We start from the raw sequence: 16,335 nt of genomic DNA on the forward strand, positions 1-16,335 counted from the left end.
TCTGTGTCTGAATGAATGAATGAACAGTCGTTAGATCTCCGATGAATTAAAGGCAAAACGAAAATGATATTTGCCCGCCAATTGTTTATCTGTGCGCCAAATTTCTGAAATTGGTTCTGTTTTTTAAAATTTTCTTCTTTCTTTTTCGTTTCACCCAAAACCGAAATTATAAAAATTTAGAATTACCCGCCAATTGTTTTTTTATAAGAGCGTGCGAGGGTAGAGGGAGGTGAGATTTCTTATGGGTCTTAACTCGGCCTGTTTTAGATGTTGCTGGGCTTATTCTTTTTATAAAACTGTATTGGGCTTTTATGTTTTTTCTTAACTAACAACGCTGTATTTGCTGCTTGTTCATTATCACTTGCAATTTATATGCATCATCCTCAATAATCAGAGTAAACTTACAAAAAGAAATTTCATGAGAGTTGCTGGAAAAATGGACGAATTTATCATCGATGTCCTTGTTGTCCTTGTTGTCCTTGTTGTCCTTGTGGCTGCTGTTGGTGTTGCTGCGGATCGTAGCCACCAGCCCACGCAGCCTGCGGTGGTCCGTAAGGAGGAGGATAATAGCCAACAACGCCTGCTTGTGCCTGAACCAGCATTGTCATCAACATTACTTTAGATGTGTATAATAAATGTATGCACCTAAAACTACAAGACCATGAGATATGTGAAGATAGTTGTTGTTTCAGTAACATATTCTGTCACAGGTTTCATCGACTACACAGCTCACATTGTTGACTCGAGATTCGTCTAACAAATAGATTGATCCAGTTCTCTGTTCTCTTCACACTAGATTGACTTGTTCAAACTTTAGGCTGTACTATTGGCTACTGAAGTTCCGGTTCATGTCCAAGATTCAAAGTTCAAACACTTAGTGTGAAACTGTCTAGACAGAACTATGGTGAGTTCAGACATATCATCTACTGATCTACTTAGTAAAAAGAGATAAAAGCTTTCTTTAACTTACTGGATTCATGACATAGTTGGGTTGATAAGGATTCACAGGATACCCAGCCTCAGGATTCCCATAGCCACCACCATAAGCAACTCCACCTGGTCAAAAAACATGTTTTTGCTTAACATCGGCACATGCATTCAACTGTAGCTCCACTGTATATTCCTAGTAATTATTTTCACCTATTACTTGTGCATTGAATAGGCACTGTGATGACTAATTTTAAAGGTTTGTGATTATTAAAGATTATGATACCAGGATTCCCAACAGGGGCAGTTGCATGAGCCCTCGACTCTGAGTTAGCAATCTCTGCTCGAAGCTTCTCCAGTTCCCGAGCCATTGCAACTAATTTATGCTCCATAATTTTGCCGTGCTCGTAATTTTCCGCATATCCTTTCTTCTCATAATCAATAGCCGCTCTACAAAACAGAAATCACAGCATCAACATACTAACATCCAGATGAACACAAAGGCAAATCTTAAAAACGAAAACTGGTCTAACCTTGCTCTTTGCAACTCTTGCTTTGTGTTCTCAATTTCTGCAGTTAGTGTTGGTATCTGCTGCAAATCTGATGTAAGTCTAGCCAAATCTTGAGTCATCACATGAACCTGGCTGTTAAGTTCTTGCCTACCAGAAGTCAACTCTTTAATATCCACCCGAATCTTCTGAATCTCACCTCGCATAGCATCAACCTCACGCAGTTCCATCTCAGACCGCATAGATTTATCATACATCTCCCTCATCATGATCTCTTCCTCAGCTCTCAATGAATCAATGTAATGCATAATTCTCTGCAACTCATGCTGAGCAACTTCAAGTTCTTGATTCAACGCCACATGAATAGCAGCAACCGTCTGGTTATCAGCAAGTAAACCCTGAACATCTTGGTTCTGAGCAGCGAGACGATCCTCCATGATTGAAAACTGTGGAGGAAGACCTCTTGCATCAACTCTAAACTGAGCTTCCCTACCATCATCAATCATAGAAGGATGAGGAGGAGGAGGCACTGGTCCTCCTCCTCCTCCTCCTAAGCCTCTAACGAAAGGCGGTTGTTGATGAACCGGAGGTTGTAAGCCACTGTAAGAGCCACCTTTCATCGAAGGTGGAGGAGGTCCACGATTTCTTCCAGACATTACCTTAATCGTTTAAACCAGAACGTTTCAAAACTATAATCTCAATTCCTGGAACGGTGTTCGTTTACATAGTCAAGCAACAAATTCGAGAACGAAAAGGTTTACAAACTCAGAATCACGCACTGACCTTCGACGATGAACAAAAACAAATTAGGGTTCCTGAGATAACGCCTTGTTTATCAAATTGAGGATCGATCAACTTAGAGCGTTCCCTCAACTGTAACAACTCCGATTTGCTCTGAAGAAATCAAAAACCTTCAAAATTTCCAATTCGCCGGAAATTGATAAAGCGGAGGTTCGTTCGCTTAATAATAGTTATTTTCAGAACTAGTCCTTGATATTTTCCGGATTTACAGTATTTCTCTGTGATGTTTACCTTTTTATCAATACTACCCAATTATTTCGGTTTTTTACAATTTACTCCACTTCTCGTCTTTAATTGGTGGCACCATGACAGGTCCAATAGGTCCACACACCAACAAGAACATGAATAGACAACGTTATGTGGCTCGTGATGTCATAAACACCTTCTGTCCCCACTAGCTATACCGTGAATATAAGATTCCCATAAGATATACTCCTATAACAAATCATTTAATTAACCGTCAAATCGTCAAAAATTATTTCATTTTTTAAGCTAGTCGACTCTCAACTTAAAATGATACGTAAGGTTTACACAACTTTCCAAAACCTTACAATCATACAAAACGTAACAATCATACGACTACAATGACAAATGTTATATTTAATTTTCTTTGTAGGCAGCAATAACTTTGTTTAGTGTCCGTTACGTAGACTACAACGGATGAATTTAATACCACAATGACATCAATACTCAAAACACAATGAATCGTCAAGGTGAGAGAGACGAAAGTTTTGATTGATGGGTTATATATAATATATCATAATGATGAATAACGGTGGTATTCACATGAAGCTCACCATTTTCACCTATATACTTTGCTGCTCTTACTACAGATAGACCCCTAAAAAAGACCCTAAATTTAGCAAACAATGGAAGCCTTGTGGAAGTTGGAGGAGAAACTGAATCTAACAACCAAAGAAGCAGTTGTGATCTTGGTCGGAACAGCGGCTGCAGTAACGCTACTCTGCATAGCCGCAGCGTTTCTTAACCGCAATTCTCGAGGGAAGCAAGTAGCAGACGCGGAGTGGGCGTTCGAAGCAGCGGTTGTATCGAGAGCTATGGAGGAAAAGAGAGAATGTAAGTGGAGTAAAGTGAAGAGAACATTGATGGGTTCGTTTTGTTGGAGCTCTGGAGCCAAGTGGATGGAGATGGAAACGCTAAGGCCGCCTCCATTGCTTGCAGCTAAAGAAAGGAGTCTTAATGCGGTTGATCCGGTTTGGAAGCGACCGATTCTGATGGGTGAGAAATGTGAATTACCGCGGTTTAGCGGTCTTATATTGTATGATGAATGTGGCCTTCCTCGTCATCATCCTCAACTTCAAGAACAAGTGAGTGTTAGTTTACTCCTTTAGATTTAACGACAAATTTTTCTGTTATAACTAAGTTCTTGCCATTGTTGTTTTGTAGGTAAAACAGAGCTCTATGGTAAGAACAACTCTGAGAGATTTGCTGTAACAATGGTTTTCCCTGCAAGGAAGTCTCTTGAAAGTTTCGTGTACTACAGGTTAAAACCCCGATGAAAGGTCAGATTATGAGTGCGGAAGAAATATGTTTCTGAAAACAATGTCCTATATGATGTAGATGCAAATGTTCTTTCCTTTCTTGTGTTCTTGTTTGCTTATTAGAGAGACAAAGAGTAGCTTAATCTTATTATGAACAAAAGATTTGCTAGCAAATTTGTGTATTTGTATTATTGATTGCTTGGTGTGGACAAAGAAAGAAGAGTTCTTATGAAATGGAATAATATTCACCAAACAAACAATATATGGACACTCGCTCTTCAAATCAACCCACCAATGATTACATCTCAAATAAACAAAATCTTATGCACAAACAAATAGAATTTCTACAAAAAAATAAAAAGAAAAGCAAACAGTATATGAACCTAGTTCTTCAAATCGATCCCACCATGTAGATTTGCATCACACAAACAAATAAAAACCCACACTAGTGAATCTGTCATTTGTCTTCAGATAATCTTCAGCAATTTATTAGAGCCATCAAAACTGGAAAACAAACTCCACCCTTGGATCATGACGAGAAGCACGAGAGGATAAACATCTTCACGCCATGAGAGAACGAAAGCCGCGATGGTTACAAGAAGCTATACAAAGTAGACAACAACAATAACAAACAAAGAATCTGTATGTCACCACATTTCCTGAGGTGTTTTTTTTTCCCCTCAGTGTTTGTGCTAATTTCACACATAAGATACAATCAGAGGCTCTTTTGTTTCTTCTGCTATAGAATTCCTGTGGTAGTAACAGTACAAAGCCAGCTGCACTATACCAAGAATAGTTCCTATTCCATTTGGTATCTGAGTTGAGAAAAAAAACAAGAAATTTTGTTAGTACTCTAATGAGAAAAACACAGATTGTAAAAGCAACTATTGTAGAGTAACTTACATAAACAAAGGCGTCACTGTTGAATAACCCGTAAAGTAAGAAGGAAGCACTCATCAAGAAAGTCGATAGAGAGAGATAAAAAGGCATGAACTCAACGCTCTTAGTCCGAATCACTAGGTTCTGCAAAGAGCACACATGTCAGGCACAGGCAATCAAGAAACCTACACATTTTGAAAAGATTCGTTCACATTTGTTTGGGAACTTACTATAACAAACAAAGGCGAGGCAGACATCGAGACAAGAGAACCGCAGCTCAAGAACCCGACAAAGTACCATCGTGTGAGCTGGTCAGGTATCTGCAAACTTCCAGCTACAATCAATCCAACCACAGCAAACACCACAAAAAGCAAAGCAAGCATCTTCATCTGCCATGATAAAAAATGTTGATTAGCTAGAGTCACTAAAGAAACACCAATTTTTTTTTGGCAGAGAGCATACAAGGTCAGGCAATCAAAAGTAGAAACCTTGTTCTTCTTGTCTGTGTGCATGATGAAGAGGATAATGTAGCAAAGCTGAAAAGTGGCTCCAACAGAATTCACAGTCATAAGCATAGTATTGCTGTGTGATATGAAAGGTGTGCCATACCAAAGGCATATCAAGCAGTTTACGAGAGCGTAAATGTATGGTAAACCCGAGAATTGCTCTGTAGATTTGTTCCTCATGATTCTCCTAAACGTTGGCCTGAAAAAAAAAAGACAGATATCAGTGAAGTCCATAGATAAGAAAACTTATGTTTGATACAACCAATGAGCAAGTTTGGTAAGTGAAAAAGAGGAACTCACATTGGTGAAACGAATAGCCCAAATGCAAATATGTTGCCTGAACACAGAAGAACAATGAAACAGTGATAAGTGATATTATAACGGATAGGAAAAAAAAATTTATATCCTTTAGTTCAAAAAAAAAAAAAAAAAATTTATATCCATGTTTTTTTTTGTTTTGTTATATCCATGTTTATAAATTGCATCACAATTCTGTTTCTAAAGAATCAGAGTTCTTGAATTCACAAGAAAAATGATCAGAGAACATTTTGTTACTTATTAACGTTGTTTCAGTGCCTAGAAGTAGAAAGTTACAGACCAAAACTGGCCAAACAAATCTACTGAATTGGGGATATCAATAATGGAATGGAACCTACGCCAGATCTACTTACATATTTTATATATATAAAAAATGGAATTTAAATATTGAAGATTCACCAAATTAAATTTTAAACCAAAAAAAAGAAAAGAAACAAAAAAAGCAGTGAATAAAAATATATAGATTACCTGCGATTCCGGCAACATCTTTACACAGAGATAAAGAAACATTGAAAGTATATACATCCATGAGAGACTTCTCTGTCTTAAACTCTGTTTTTTTTTTTTTTAGTTTCTTGCTCTGTTTCTGTTCTGTTCTTATGAAAACGGATTAAAACGCAAAACAGAGAATTAATAGAGACGAGAGATGTCTTAAGAGATATCTTCTTATAGAAATGAAACTGGAACCCAGCTGAAACCAAAAAAGAAGACTTCCCTTAAAAAGGTAATGAGCTTTACACTCAATCTGTACGACTATATATATGCGGTCCAGATTTGGCTTTGTCGACTGCTCTCTACTATCTTACAAAATAAATTAAAACAAAAAAGTGTCGTAAAGTTATATACTATCTACTTTGCTGGGTCGAACAGAAAAATAAATTTATATAATTATATATTATTTATTTACTAAGAAATACATAAAAAAAAATACATCAGTAATTTTCAAAAACGTGATCTTTGAGTAATAGACTTGCTTGTCTGATTGTCTCCGTTGATTATGCATTAAATGTAATGTTTTGTTCTTATTAGAATGTACTGTATAAGGTTTGAAAAGACTCCAAAGGTTTGAAAAATCATGCCTATAAGAGAGACAGTTAATTAACATTGCTCACCGTCCACATGGATCCCAACTTGATTTATTTTTCGATATCGATAGATTTCCATTTGGTTATCTGATAGTTGCTGTCTGCTGACCAATCATTTCTTTTCGTTTTGGATTGAGCTTTTTTTGTGGTCTACGTTTGACATTCTTTCACACAAGGTTTTTTTTTTTTTTTTTAAATGAAGAAGAATATAATAGTAATTATAATTAACATTTAATTTGGTGGTCGTGTGTTCTCTACGTCAACAAGCTGTCTTGAGTTGTGATGCATGTGTCTCGCTCTGAGTCACTCATCACAATCTTAAACCCTGACAGAGGATGAAAAAATCTAGTGGAACACGTAAATCACACTTTTATACCATTTTTATTATTAAGCATAGATTTATAAATCTCCAATGAGAGTCACGTAAACTACAGTGTTTTTGACTAGTTGCATGGTTTTTTTTTTTTTTTCCTTCTTTCTTATAGAGAATTAATTAGCAACCCCTCGAGAGAACAACTCCCATATTTGTTTTCAAGGAAACCATCACAATCTCAATATTGTTTCAGGATCTCATCTGGTCAGCACGTTCCTAAACCATGCGAGACGCGCTCAACATTACAGTTAAGAACAATTACCGTTCTGTGAATTTATCATCGACGACGGTATGTGAAATTATAACTTGCGTACGTAAGCGAGTGAATACGAATATGAGATCGAAATAAAATAATATTCCCTCCGTTTCAAAAAGAGTGTTATTCTGGAGATTTTTCTTTGTTTCACAAAGAGTTTCACTTTACAATTCCAATACATTATTTTATATTTTCAATGCATCTTTTATCTTAGATTTCATAATTTTACTCTTAATTATAACTAAAATAATCTATTAAATAAGAGCATATATGTATATTTCAATATTTTCTTAATTTGTGTGAAAAATATCAGAATGACACTATTTGTGAAAGAGTACTAGAAAGTAGAAATATACCGTATATTGTTTAGAAAACCCCCACTAAATCATTAGATTTTTCTTAATCAATATTATTGAAGTCAAAATACTGATTGAATAGTTTATTAAGCCATGTCACTGATGACCTACGTTATAAGCGAAGGATGCGAAGCCACGCGATCTGTTTAACAAAGCGTGGGACAATCAATCATTAAATCTAATTAACGTAATAACGCAAGTATTGTGTCTCTTTTGCTACTTTATATTGGTGAACCAATGATTCCAAACCATTTATAATTGAAAATTAGATAGCAGCGATAACTTCCGAAAATATATATATGTGTGTGTTCAATAGGTTTGACTTTTATGTTGTGAGTTGTGACACGTTTATTATTCATCACGCGGATTAGTTTTTAAGTATACTCCTTTATTTGCAATCAAATTAAAATAGAGCCCTTATGTAGTCACTATCGGTAACCTATGCAAAACATTTATGTACACGAGTAATCAAGTGGTTAAGCTTATCCAGTTTTCAGAAAATTATACGATTCAGATTTCCGGTGAGTACTTCTATAATAACGTTTACTTAGAAATATCAACTGGATCAACCAGAAAAACACGTGAATTAAGCAAAAGAAAAGTCATTAGGAGACTTTTGCAATTTGTTATAATTTTTTTTTCCGCCCTCGATGCATGTCTTGGTTTTTAAAAAGGGAAACTAGATTAGATTAAGATCCGTGCTAATGCACGGGTTAAAATTTATTTTATTTATATTATAATTTTAGAATAAAATATGATCCTGAAGATCACGATTAATGCTAGATTAGGACCTTAAAACTTTTAAAATCAATCATATAAATTATATTTATTCTAAAAATATAATATAAATAAAAGGAATTTTAACCCGTGCTCTAGCATTAAGGTTTAATTTTTAATAAATAGAATAAAATCCTGAAGATCACGATCTTGTTAAATTAGCGAGATTTTTTTTTTATGATTGAGAGTATATTTTATCCTTTAATAATTTTTTTATTGATGTGGTTTATCAATAAAATCTGTGAAAATAAATTGGTATTATTGTGATTCTAGATATTTGGAACCATATACGTGATCTTTCGAAAATAAAGTTTAGAATATTCATGAACTATCCCGTTTAAGATTTCGGTTTTATTTGTTACAATTAATATATGGATTAATTTATAACTTATGTATAACCTATTTGTAATTATTTATTAAAATTATAAAGTCTACCAAAACAATGTTGTGTACTTCCCTTTTATTATTATAAAGGAGATTGGCAGCAATAACCAAGAAAAAAATTATAATTCACTAGCTAACCTCTAATCATGAAAAGATCATATACTCTATAATATATATAATAATGACAATTCTAACCTCTTGCCATATTAACCGTTCCACTCGCCCAGCAAACTGTATATGCATATATTTTCTCTCTATATGGCCGTATATCTTTGTCATCTTTTCTCATTTTATTTCTTTCTACTCTTTCATATTTTGCAATAATTATTTCTGAACACACTGTTTTGATTTCATAAACTCAGTTAAAACCACAGATTTTTATTTTTATTGTACAGTGATTTAAAGATATTAGGAAGATAAAATTTAGTTCATAAATTAATAAATAACAAAAATATTCATAATATATAGAGCACAATAACATTCTATTCCATTTTAAAAAAATATATTTCTCAAGTTTCAAATTACATAAATTGAATTATAATTATAAATACATGAACGATTTATAGAGTATATCGTTTATTATCAGCGTTTAACTCAGTTGATGTGGTTTGCATATGTTGTATCTTTTAGAGTATAACTTTTTTTTGTTGTGCGTTTATTTTGGTCGTTAGAGTTATTTAGGTTTTATCTCTTATGGTTAGTGTTTGACATGGTTGTTTGGGTTGTCTATGTTGTATCCCTTAGGGTATAGCGCTTTTTGTTGTTATGCGTTTAATTTCATCTTTTGAGTTGTCTATGTTTTATCTCTTATGATTTGCGTTTGACATGGTTGCTTTGGGTTGCCTATATTGTATCCCTTAGGGTATAGCGTTTTTTTTGTTATGGTTGCTTAGGTTTGACATGGTTACTTGGGTTGCCTATGTTGTATCCCTTAGGGTATAGCGTTTTTTGTTGTTATGCGTTTAATTTCATCTTTTAAGTTGTCTATGTTTTATCTCTTATGATTAACGTTTGACATGGTTGCTTGGATTGCCTATATTGTATTCCTTAGGGTATAGCATTTTTTGTATTATGCGTTTAATTTCATCTTTTGAATTGTCTATGTTTTATTTCTTACGGTTACCGTTTAACACGGTAGATTAGGTTGTGTTTGTTGTATTGCCTAATGTATAGCGTTTTGTGTGTGTTTAAATTTATGTTCCATACCATTTTATTTTTTCTATACTATTTCATTTTGTTTCTTGTATAACATTTCATTTCAAAATTCACTATTCAAAAATATTTTTTTTTACACTGCATATACATATATATATATATTTGAGTTTGAATCTTACAGATCATATATTTTAGTCCTAGACTCTTAGTATAACTTATTCTTATTATAAAATCTATTCATCATTTCAAATTTTCAACATCCGATTTTAAAAATCCAAGTTATGTCAAATGTTAAAAAGATATATGAAATCAAGATTTAAAGGGGTATGAATTATTTAATCAGATAAATAAAAAAAAAATCATCACATCCTCCAACATTCCTTTACAATGCGCGTGTCACTCACAATTACCCTTCTCTTGTCATTTTACATTAGCCCATGGTTACTCTCTTAATTTTTAATGTTAGTTGGCTATATTCTTTGTTGATTTTTTTGTTTTGGTTACGGTGCAAATTCGCCCTTTTAAAAATGCTCATAATAAAATACTATAATAATATTATTTTTTCCAAAAGATGCCGATTAGGTTTGCGATTGGAATGTTTCTTGACGGCGGATCTCGTGATGGTTTATGGTGGTTTCCTTTTGGTTTTTTGGATTATGAGGCTGGGAGTATACGATCCCTACTGTCGGATGCAGTGATGGATCAGTATCGGGGGAATCAGAAATTTGGGATTTGGAGAAAGAGGGATCTCGATTTCCAGGGATCTAGATTGGGAGTTTGGCGGATTTCCCAGATTATGAAAGATCCGATTTCCTTGACTGGTGATCTGTTATCTATGGAATTTGTTTGTGATTGTTTTGGGCGAGTTGGTTTTAGATATGGAAAGTGGGGATTCTGGTTTCAGGAAGCTTCGGGTAAGCAAATATTCGGTTTACTCTTGTTTAGTGATCGGATTAGTTGCTCAAGGATTCGATGTCTAATGGAGATTGAAAGCGCGGATTCTGGTTTATCAATATTTATATGGATCCGTGTCGTGCTTACTCTCATCATCTTGTTTTCTTCATTCTTTCTGAGTACTTTCAACAGCTTTTTCTACATTTTCGGGTTGTTACTCTGTAGTGCTTCGTTTTCATCAAAGGCTTCTCTTTGTGTTCCGTTTTCTGGTAGGATTATCATGGCTCAACTGAACCTCAACAAAGGAAAGGCAACAATGGTTCGAACAGAGACAGTGAAAATCTCCGACTCTGTGATGGCACATCGTATTCAACAGTTTTCTTTAACCCTCATTGGGAGGTTGATGAATCCTACGGTTCAGAGAATGGAGTCCCTGGTGGCTAATTTGCCAAAAATTTGGAAGCTAGAAGAGAGGGTTGAAGGTGCGGATTTGGGTCAGGATACGTTTCAATTTAATTTTGAAACAGAGGAAGATCTTCAGGGTGTGTTAAGGAATGGTCCTTACCACTTCGATAATTGGATGTTAGCCTTGGTTCGATGGGAACCTATCATTTCAAACACTTATCCCTCTGCTATTAACTTCTGGGTGAAAGCTACTGGGATCCCTATGCATTTCTGGGAGACTGCAACTCTTCAAGCTATAGGGAAAAAGATTGGGATACTTCGTGATGTCGATGAGGAAACTGGTAGTCTTTTTGTGACTATCAATGGCTTTAATCCTCTCATTTTCCACCTGGTGGTCCCGTTTAACACTGGAGATGAGGTGGTGGTCTCGCTAGAGTATGAGAAGCTGATCGGTTTTTGTACTCATTGCTATAGGCTCACTCATGATCAGAAGTTCTGTCCCGAGTTGAGTAAGGGTGAAGGGAATCGTGGTCAGGGTGAAGGTGTGGATAAGAGGGGTGTTCCGTGGAATCCTTCATTGCTAAAACCGTCTGTTCAACAATTTGAGGGGAGTTGGGAAAAGCCAAGAAAATTTGCTAAGAGAGCTCTTGATTTTAACTCAGAGTTTAATCGAGAAAGGGATCAACAGCAGGTGCGTCTTGGTGAGAGTTCAAAAAATGGATTTCGATTCCAGGCTACTAATCAAGGAGACGTGGGTCAGTATAGGAGTTATGGGAAACATGTAGAGGCAAGAGAGGGTCACGGTGCTTCCATGGTCCATCAGTCTCGCACTCATCACCCTAGAAAGGGGAGTGGTCCTGCCTGGCCGAAGCCTCTCTATCAGGCGAAGAAGAAACAGGTTCCGCAGCCTGAAAATGTTCTCGATTGAGTCATCCCTTCGGTTGATGACATGGTGGATAAGGAGAAGGACTCACTCATGGAGGATGTTAATGGTATGAATGCTGGTGATAATGGTGCAGGGTTTTCGGTGAGCTCTGATGATCTTCTCGAGGATGGGGAATACCAGGAGGGTGACGCTTCGGGATTGGTTGAGGATTCAGTTGCTACTGGTGGAGAGGTTCATACGGATACCGAGAAGGGTGAGTCCGAGGAGGAGGATGAGGCTCCACAAGGTGTTGAAGGTCCACAAGGTACTAATTCTATCTCTTCTTCCATTGATGAGGGATTGGGGTATGTTAATCGGGCAATGAAAGCTATAGATTTGGGGAATACTAAGGTTATAAATGCTAAGAGGGTTGGTTCCTATGGTTCTAAAAGAGGCAGGAGGGGGACCCGTCATGCTGTAGCTATTGCATCGCCGGGTAAACGGCTGTTAGCTAAAGCCTTTTTGTTGAAATCTGCAGGTGAGGCTAGTAAGCAGAAAGGGATTACCAGGTCCAATGAGAAGAAGTCCGAGGGTGGTAATATGGGAGGAGGAACCCGCAAACTGAAGAAAGGGATGGTGGCTCTCCCGAAACCGCCGGCTCAAACGTGAAGATCATGAGTTGGAACTGTCAGGGCATTGGTGCGGATCTGACAGAAGGATATTTAGGAGATTTGTGGAAGCAGCATAAGCCTGATATTTTATTTTTATCAGAAACTAAAAAATGTTTTTCTTATTTACAAAAATTTCAAAAGAAGTTTGGCTATAATAATTTGTATACAGTTGACCCCCTTGGTTCTAGGGGTGGGTTAGCAATATTTTTCAAGGATGAAAAAAAAAAAAAAAATGCTCATAATTTAATAACACGGAAAAAAGTAATGAACTGTAGTCTACTTTTGTTATTTGTCTAGATGATAATTATAACCAACCATCCCTTGTCAAAATTAAAAGCTCACAATCACAAGTTATGATGAATTAAAAAGTTTGAGAGACATAAATCAATGGATCACATCATGTAAACATCAACAACTAACTGTTAATTGGTAAACGTGCATATATTGTATCTCGCAATTTGTTAACAATTATTACAAAAGGGGAGAAACCGCATGTGTTACTCACATGTATGTGGATCAGAATTGATAGTATAACGTTGCTTGAAAATGTCGTTTCTTTTATCACATGCATACTGTATGTAAAACAAATGTTGGTGTAAAATAAATGTTGGGCTTCCCTTTGGAAGAATTGTGAATGCGAGAGTCGTAGGCCCAAAACAATAACTAAACATGGCATATAGCTAATCACCGTAAACTATAAGATCTAAAACGGTCACGTAACTCGTTGATTCTAATCAGCGAAAGTCATCAAATCAAACTTTTGCCGTTTTGCGTACAAAGCAGCTATTACCTTGATGGCTAATGTGGAGAGTACCCTCTGTATTTCCGCCCACATTAGATTTGCATCTTTGTGCTAATTTCACACGTAAGAAACAGTCAAAGGCTCTTTTGTTTCCTCTGCTTTGGAATTCCTGTGGTAGTAACAGTACAACACCAGCTGCAATATACCAAGAATAGTTCACTTCTCTGTCTTAAACTCCCTGTTTGTTTTTTTTCTCTTCAGTTCAGAACAAGAAAGCTTCTGCTCTATTCTGTTACGTACCGTATATAATATGGGTTCCCCTCTTGAAGAATTGTGGATGCGAGAGTCGTAGACCCAAAACAATAAATGGTGAATGCGAGAGTCACAGGCCCAAAACAATATCGCTAACTAATCACCGACAACTACGATCTAAAACCCCCAAGTAAAACCAGGCTCTCGTTGATTTCTGATCTACTTTCATCAAATCAAACTTTTGCCGTTTCGCGTTCAAAGCCCCAAACCTGATGGCCAATGAGTGCATCCAAAAGTCTGTTGTTGTTCCGGTTATTCAAAATGCCTATTCGAAATATACACTAATATAATGTCACTCAAACACTCCATGTGTCCCACCACCACTTTTTTTTTTCCAATCAACTCAAACTCTCATTCAACTGCAATTCGTAAACAGAATTAAAATTCGTAAATTATATGAATATCTGAAACATATTTTTAAAATGAATTTTAATATTTATTGTCTTACAAACAGTTTAAAAAAACCAAGATAGAAAATAAAATTTATTGGCTTTGTTTACTGTTGTTTGTTGTTCTCGGTTTGGTTCGCTCTCATGGACGGAGGTACTTGGTCTGGAAACATGTTTTGCATCATGTTAGTCCAGAAGTCGACATCCTTGAGTTTCAGCTCCATCTCCTTAATCTTCTTCTCCACCTTGTTCAATTTTTCTTGTGTCTCAAGATATTTATCTTCGTTTGACAAAGATGGAACTGCGGAACTCGGTCTGACACCGTCCACCATTGACCCATTTGCAAACCTTCTGTCTTCCTTTATTTGAACTTCCTAGAAAACCCTCAAAAAATATTCAAAACAGTTAGATAATATGCTTATAAAGTTATTGTTACAAATAAATAATTTTTTAGCATCTCAAATGTGTTGTTACCTCTTTGTGGATGGCATTTATGTCAGTTTGGGTGAGATGGTTTGACTGGATGGAGTCATCGCCTTGAGACAAGTGAGTTTGTCTATCATCCTTCAGGGCTTTTTCGTCGACAAAGGTCTCATCCAAAATTCTCTTGTGGGTTTCCTCTTCCTCTATTGAGATGACCATGTCATGTAGTTCACCAGTCTCCTCATCCCGGTTTAATAGTATACTTTCCGGGGCTGAGAGTGAGACGTAAGCGCCACTAGTGTCGGCTGCCTTGAGAACTTCATACAAAACGGACGCAACTGTGCGTGCGTTTATCAACTTCTCTGGCTGACTGTTAAGATAAAATTCCATATATAGGTTAATAATGTTGGCTCGCTGAGATTGAACTAAAACTAGCAATAGTTATCAGTAGATTAAAGAAAGATGGACGATACCTGTTATCCAAATGACCATGTGTGATAATGTATTCCAAGTAAGCATCATAAACACGTTTGAGTTCCTTAATATCATTCCTATCCTTTCTTATTCTCATAGTTAACTCGTCATCCTACAAGGAAACAATAAAGATCAACAACAAAATATATAATTAATCAGATGGTGTTTAGAAATTTAATTAATTATCCGGAAACTAGCTAGGCCACATCATTATTTACACGATCGGTCATATATATATATATCTTTAACAAAAATCATAGGCTTACGAAACTACGCTAGAATCAGTCTCCGGTTCAACTATATTGGATCACTTGCCTTCTCAAGCCTTCGAAGAAGAGAAGTTTTGAACTGTCTTACACCTCTTCCAGAGGACCTGGCATCAATTCGGTGAGCTACCTCAAACGTATAAAAACGACCTGCGACAAATGGAAATAATGAGAGTCTTCAAACAAGAAAGCGCCAAGAAAATAAAACAAAGAGAAGATTCAAAAATAGTAACAAATTGACCTTAAAACATTAGAGAAGACGAGAGTAAAACTCACAAAGATAAGCAACACGAGGTTCTTCAGACTCAACCAAGTTAGCTACACGAAGAAACCTTTGAATCCCTGAGGCTAACGTCTCGGGAAGCTTCTCGCTGTCATAGGGTACCCACACATATTGTTCCTGAGAAGTGACGGATCTCATGGACCGGCGGATGGTTGGCGAATCTTCGGGGAAGATGGGATCCATATCAACAAAAACATCGGTGGGATCAACGGGGACAATTTCGTGAGACATTTGAGAGACTAAAAGCTGATTGTTCTATGGTTTTGGTTGGATTGGATAAGTAGGTGGAGACGGAAAGGTTCCATTATATAAAGCGGCAATAACTTAACGAGGTGAGTTTCCATGGCATATTTTTTGTCAATGAACTAAGTAAGCTCTTTTTCTCCAAAACAAACAAATTAGAGACTATTAAACTAAAGTGTTAAAGTGAAACTGACATTTGGCATATGTACTTTTATTGGAGGGGGGAAAGAAAATACTCTTGTTACTAAATTTGTACTAGAGAATGTGGTTTTCCAAGCAATATTTTACACTTTAAAACGACGTGCATGGGAAAAGTAAAAAAAAAAAAACTCTGTTGAGTGTAGTAAAAAGGAGCCAAATCTTATTTAAATGGAATGTAAAGCATATACTTGACGTGCATATGTAACTATTTCTTTGTCATTATACACGTACCAAAAGACGATACAAATAAATTGGCTATCCAAATCAAACCATTTTGTTTTGTTAAATTTATCATAATCAAATTATAAAAACATGAGATTAAGGATAGTCGATTTTAGT

At 36.0% G+C, this 16,335-nt stretch overlaps 5 protein-coding genes across 10 annotated transcripts; 2 read left to right on the forward strand and 3 right to left on the reverse strand.

Moving 5' to 3' along the window:
• Positions 1-307: 307 nt before the first annotated feature.
• Positions 308-2,421, reverse strand: LOC104745748 (protein FLX-like 1). 2 transcript variants are annotated; one of them, XM_010467075.3, is made up of 5 exons: positions 2,220-2,421; positions 1,461-2,095; positions 1,214-1,377; positions 971-1,056; positions 308-590 (listed from the first exon to the last, which is right to left on the reverse strand). In XM_010467075.3, exons 2-5 carry the CDS (start codon positions 2,090-2,092, stop codon positions 450-452), a joined length of 1,023 nt encoding a protein of 340 aa, XP_010465377.2. In that variant the 5' UTR covers positions 2,093-2,095; positions 2,220-2,421; the 3' UTR covers positions 308-449. The 2 variants fall into 2 exon arrangements, with proteins under 2 accessions (XP_010465377.2, XP_010465376.2); XM_010467074.3 differs by having other exon boundaries at positions 1,461-2,140; positions 2,220-2,402.
• Positions 2,422-2,867: 446 nt separating this feature from the next.
• LOC104745751 (uncharacterized) lies at positions 2,868-3,996 on the forward strand. The gene is made up of 2 exons (XM_010467079.3): positions 2,868-3,565; positions 3,645-3,996. The coding sequence occupies exons 1-2, from the start codon at positions 3,107-3,109 to the stop codon at positions 3,690-3,692; spliced, it is 507 nt and encodes a 168-aa protein (XP_010465381.2). The 5' UTR covers positions 2,868-3,106; the 3' UTR covers positions 3,693-3,996.
• Positions 3,945-6,432, reverse strand: LOC104745752 (bidirectional sugar transporter SWEET2). Its single transcript, XM_010467081.3, has 6 exons — positions 5,911-6,432; positions 5,425-5,461; positions 5,107-5,323; positions 4,849-5,007; positions 4,643-4,762; positions 3,945-4,554 (listed from the first exon to the last, which is right to left on the reverse strand). Exons 1-6 carry the CDS (start codon positions 5,969-5,971, stop codon positions 4,438-4,440), a joined length of 711 nt encoding a protein of 236 aa, XP_010465383.1. The 5' UTR covers positions 5,972-6,432; the 3' UTR covers positions 3,945-4,437.
• Positions 6,433-10,158: 3,726 nt separating this feature from the next.
• LOC104745753 (uncharacterized) lies at positions 10,159-12,818 on the forward strand. 3 transcript variants are annotated; one of them, XM_087487823.1, is made up of 3 exons: positions 10,297-10,742; positions 10,996-12,317; positions 12,531-12,818. In XM_087487823.1, exons 2-3 carry the CDS (start codon positions 12,077-12,079, stop codon positions 12,659-12,661), a joined length of 372 nt encoding a protein of 123 aa, XP_087343949.1. In that variant the 5' UTR covers positions 10,297-10,742; positions 10,996-12,076; the 3' UTR covers positions 12,662-12,818. The 3 variants fall into 3 exon arrangements, with proteins under 3 accessions (XP_010465385.2, XP_087343949.1, XP_019092585.2); XM_019237040.2 differs by having other exon boundaries at positions 10,313-10,742; XM_010467083.3 differs by having other exon boundaries at positions 10,159-12,317.
• A 353-nt stretch (positions 12,819-13,171) lies between these two features.
• LOC104745754 (putative callose synthase 8) lies at positions 13,172-15,940 on the reverse strand. Of its 3 annotated transcripts, XR_015581538.1 has the most exons (7): positions 15,546-15,940; positions 15,319-15,419; positions 15,003-15,115; positions 14,581-14,899; positions 14,218-14,480; positions 13,706-14,076; positions 13,172-13,600 (listed from the first exon to the last, which is right to left on the reverse strand). XR_015581538.1 is itself a non-coding variant. In XM_087486907.1 (6 exons), exons 1-6 carry the CDS (start codon positions 15,781-15,783, stop codon positions 14,073-14,075), a joined length of 1,038 nt encoding a protein of 345 aa, XP_087343033.1. In that variant the 5' UTR covers positions 15,784-15,940; the 3' UTR covers positions 13,172-14,072. The 3 variants fall into 3 exon arrangements, 2 of the variants coding, with proteins under 2 accessions (XP_087343033.1, XP_010465386.2); XM_087486907.1 differs by having other exon boundaries at positions 13,172-14,076; XM_010467084.3 differs by lacking the exons at positions 13,172-13,600; positions 13,706-14,076 and having other exon boundaries at positions 14,132-14,480.
• Positions 15,941-16,335: the final 395 nt, after the last annotated feature.

The sequence above is a fragment of the Camelina sativa genome, chromosome 15, assembly GCF_030686135.1.
Source record: "Camelina sativa cultivar CO46 ecotype springtype chromosome 15, ASM3068613v1".
Classification (NCBI taxonomy): Eukaryota; Viridiplantae; Streptophyta; class Magnoliopsida; order Brassicales; family Brassicaceae; genus Camelina; species Camelina sativa.

What these genes read in the sequence shown, in the direction of transcription:
- LOC104745748 (XM_010467075.3), bottom strand. Translation starts at nt 2,092, where the DNA reads ATGTCTGGAAGAAATCGTGGACCTCCTCCACCTTCGATGAAAGGTGGC. An exon ending in TGCCCCTGTTGGGAATCCTG is followed by an intron (nt 1,057 to 1,213) that starts GTATCATAATCT and finishes TTTTTTGACCAG; the next exon opens with GTGGAGTTGCTTATGGTGGT. An exon ending in CCAACTATGTCATGAATCCA is followed by an intron (nt 591 to 970) that starts GTAAGTTAAAGA and finishes ATGCTGGTTCAG; the next exon opens with GCACAAGCAGGCGTTGTTGG.
- LOC104745751 (XM_010467079.3), top strand. Translation starts at nt 3,107, where the DNA reads ATGGAAGCCTTGTGGAAGTTGGAGGAGAAACTGAATCTAACAACCAAA. An exon ending in ATCCTCAACTTCAAGAACAA is followed by an intron (nt 3,566 to 3,644) that starts GTGAGTGTTAGT and finishes GTTGTTTTGTAG; the next exon opens with GTAAAACAGAGCTCTATGGT.
- LOC104745752 (XM_010467081.3), bottom strand. Translation starts at nt 5,971, where the DNA reads ATGGATGTATATACTTTCAATGTTTCTTTATCTCTGTGTAAAGATGTT. An exon ending in AGATGTTGCCGGAATCGCAG is followed by an intron (nt 5,462 to 5,910) that starts GTAATCTATATA and finishes TTCTGTGTTCAG; the next exon opens with GCAACATATTTGCATTTGGG. An exon ending in ACAGTGACGCCTTTGTTTAT is followed by an intron (nt 4,555 to 4,642) that starts GTAAGTTACTCT and finishes TTCTCAACTCAG; the next exon opens with ATACCAAATGGAATAGGAAC.
- LOC104745753 (XM_010467083.3), top strand. Translation starts at nt 10,400, where the DNA reads ATGCCGATTAGGTTTGCGATTGGAATGTTTCTTGACGGCGGATCTCGT.
- LOC104745754 (XM_087486907.1), bottom strand. Translation starts at nt 15,783, where the DNA reads ATGTCTCACGAAATTGTCCCCGTTGATCCCACCGATGTTTTTGTTGAT. An exon ending in ACCTCGTGTTGCTTATCTTT is followed by an intron (nt 15,420 to 15,545) that starts GTGAGTTTTACT and finishes CATTTGTCGCAG; the next exon opens with GTCGTTTTTATACGTTTGAG. An exon ending in TTCTTCGAAGGCTTGAGAAG is followed by an intron (nt 15,116 to 15,318) that starts GCAAGTGATCCA and finishes GTTTCCTTGTAG; the next exon opens with GATGACGAGTTAACTATGAG.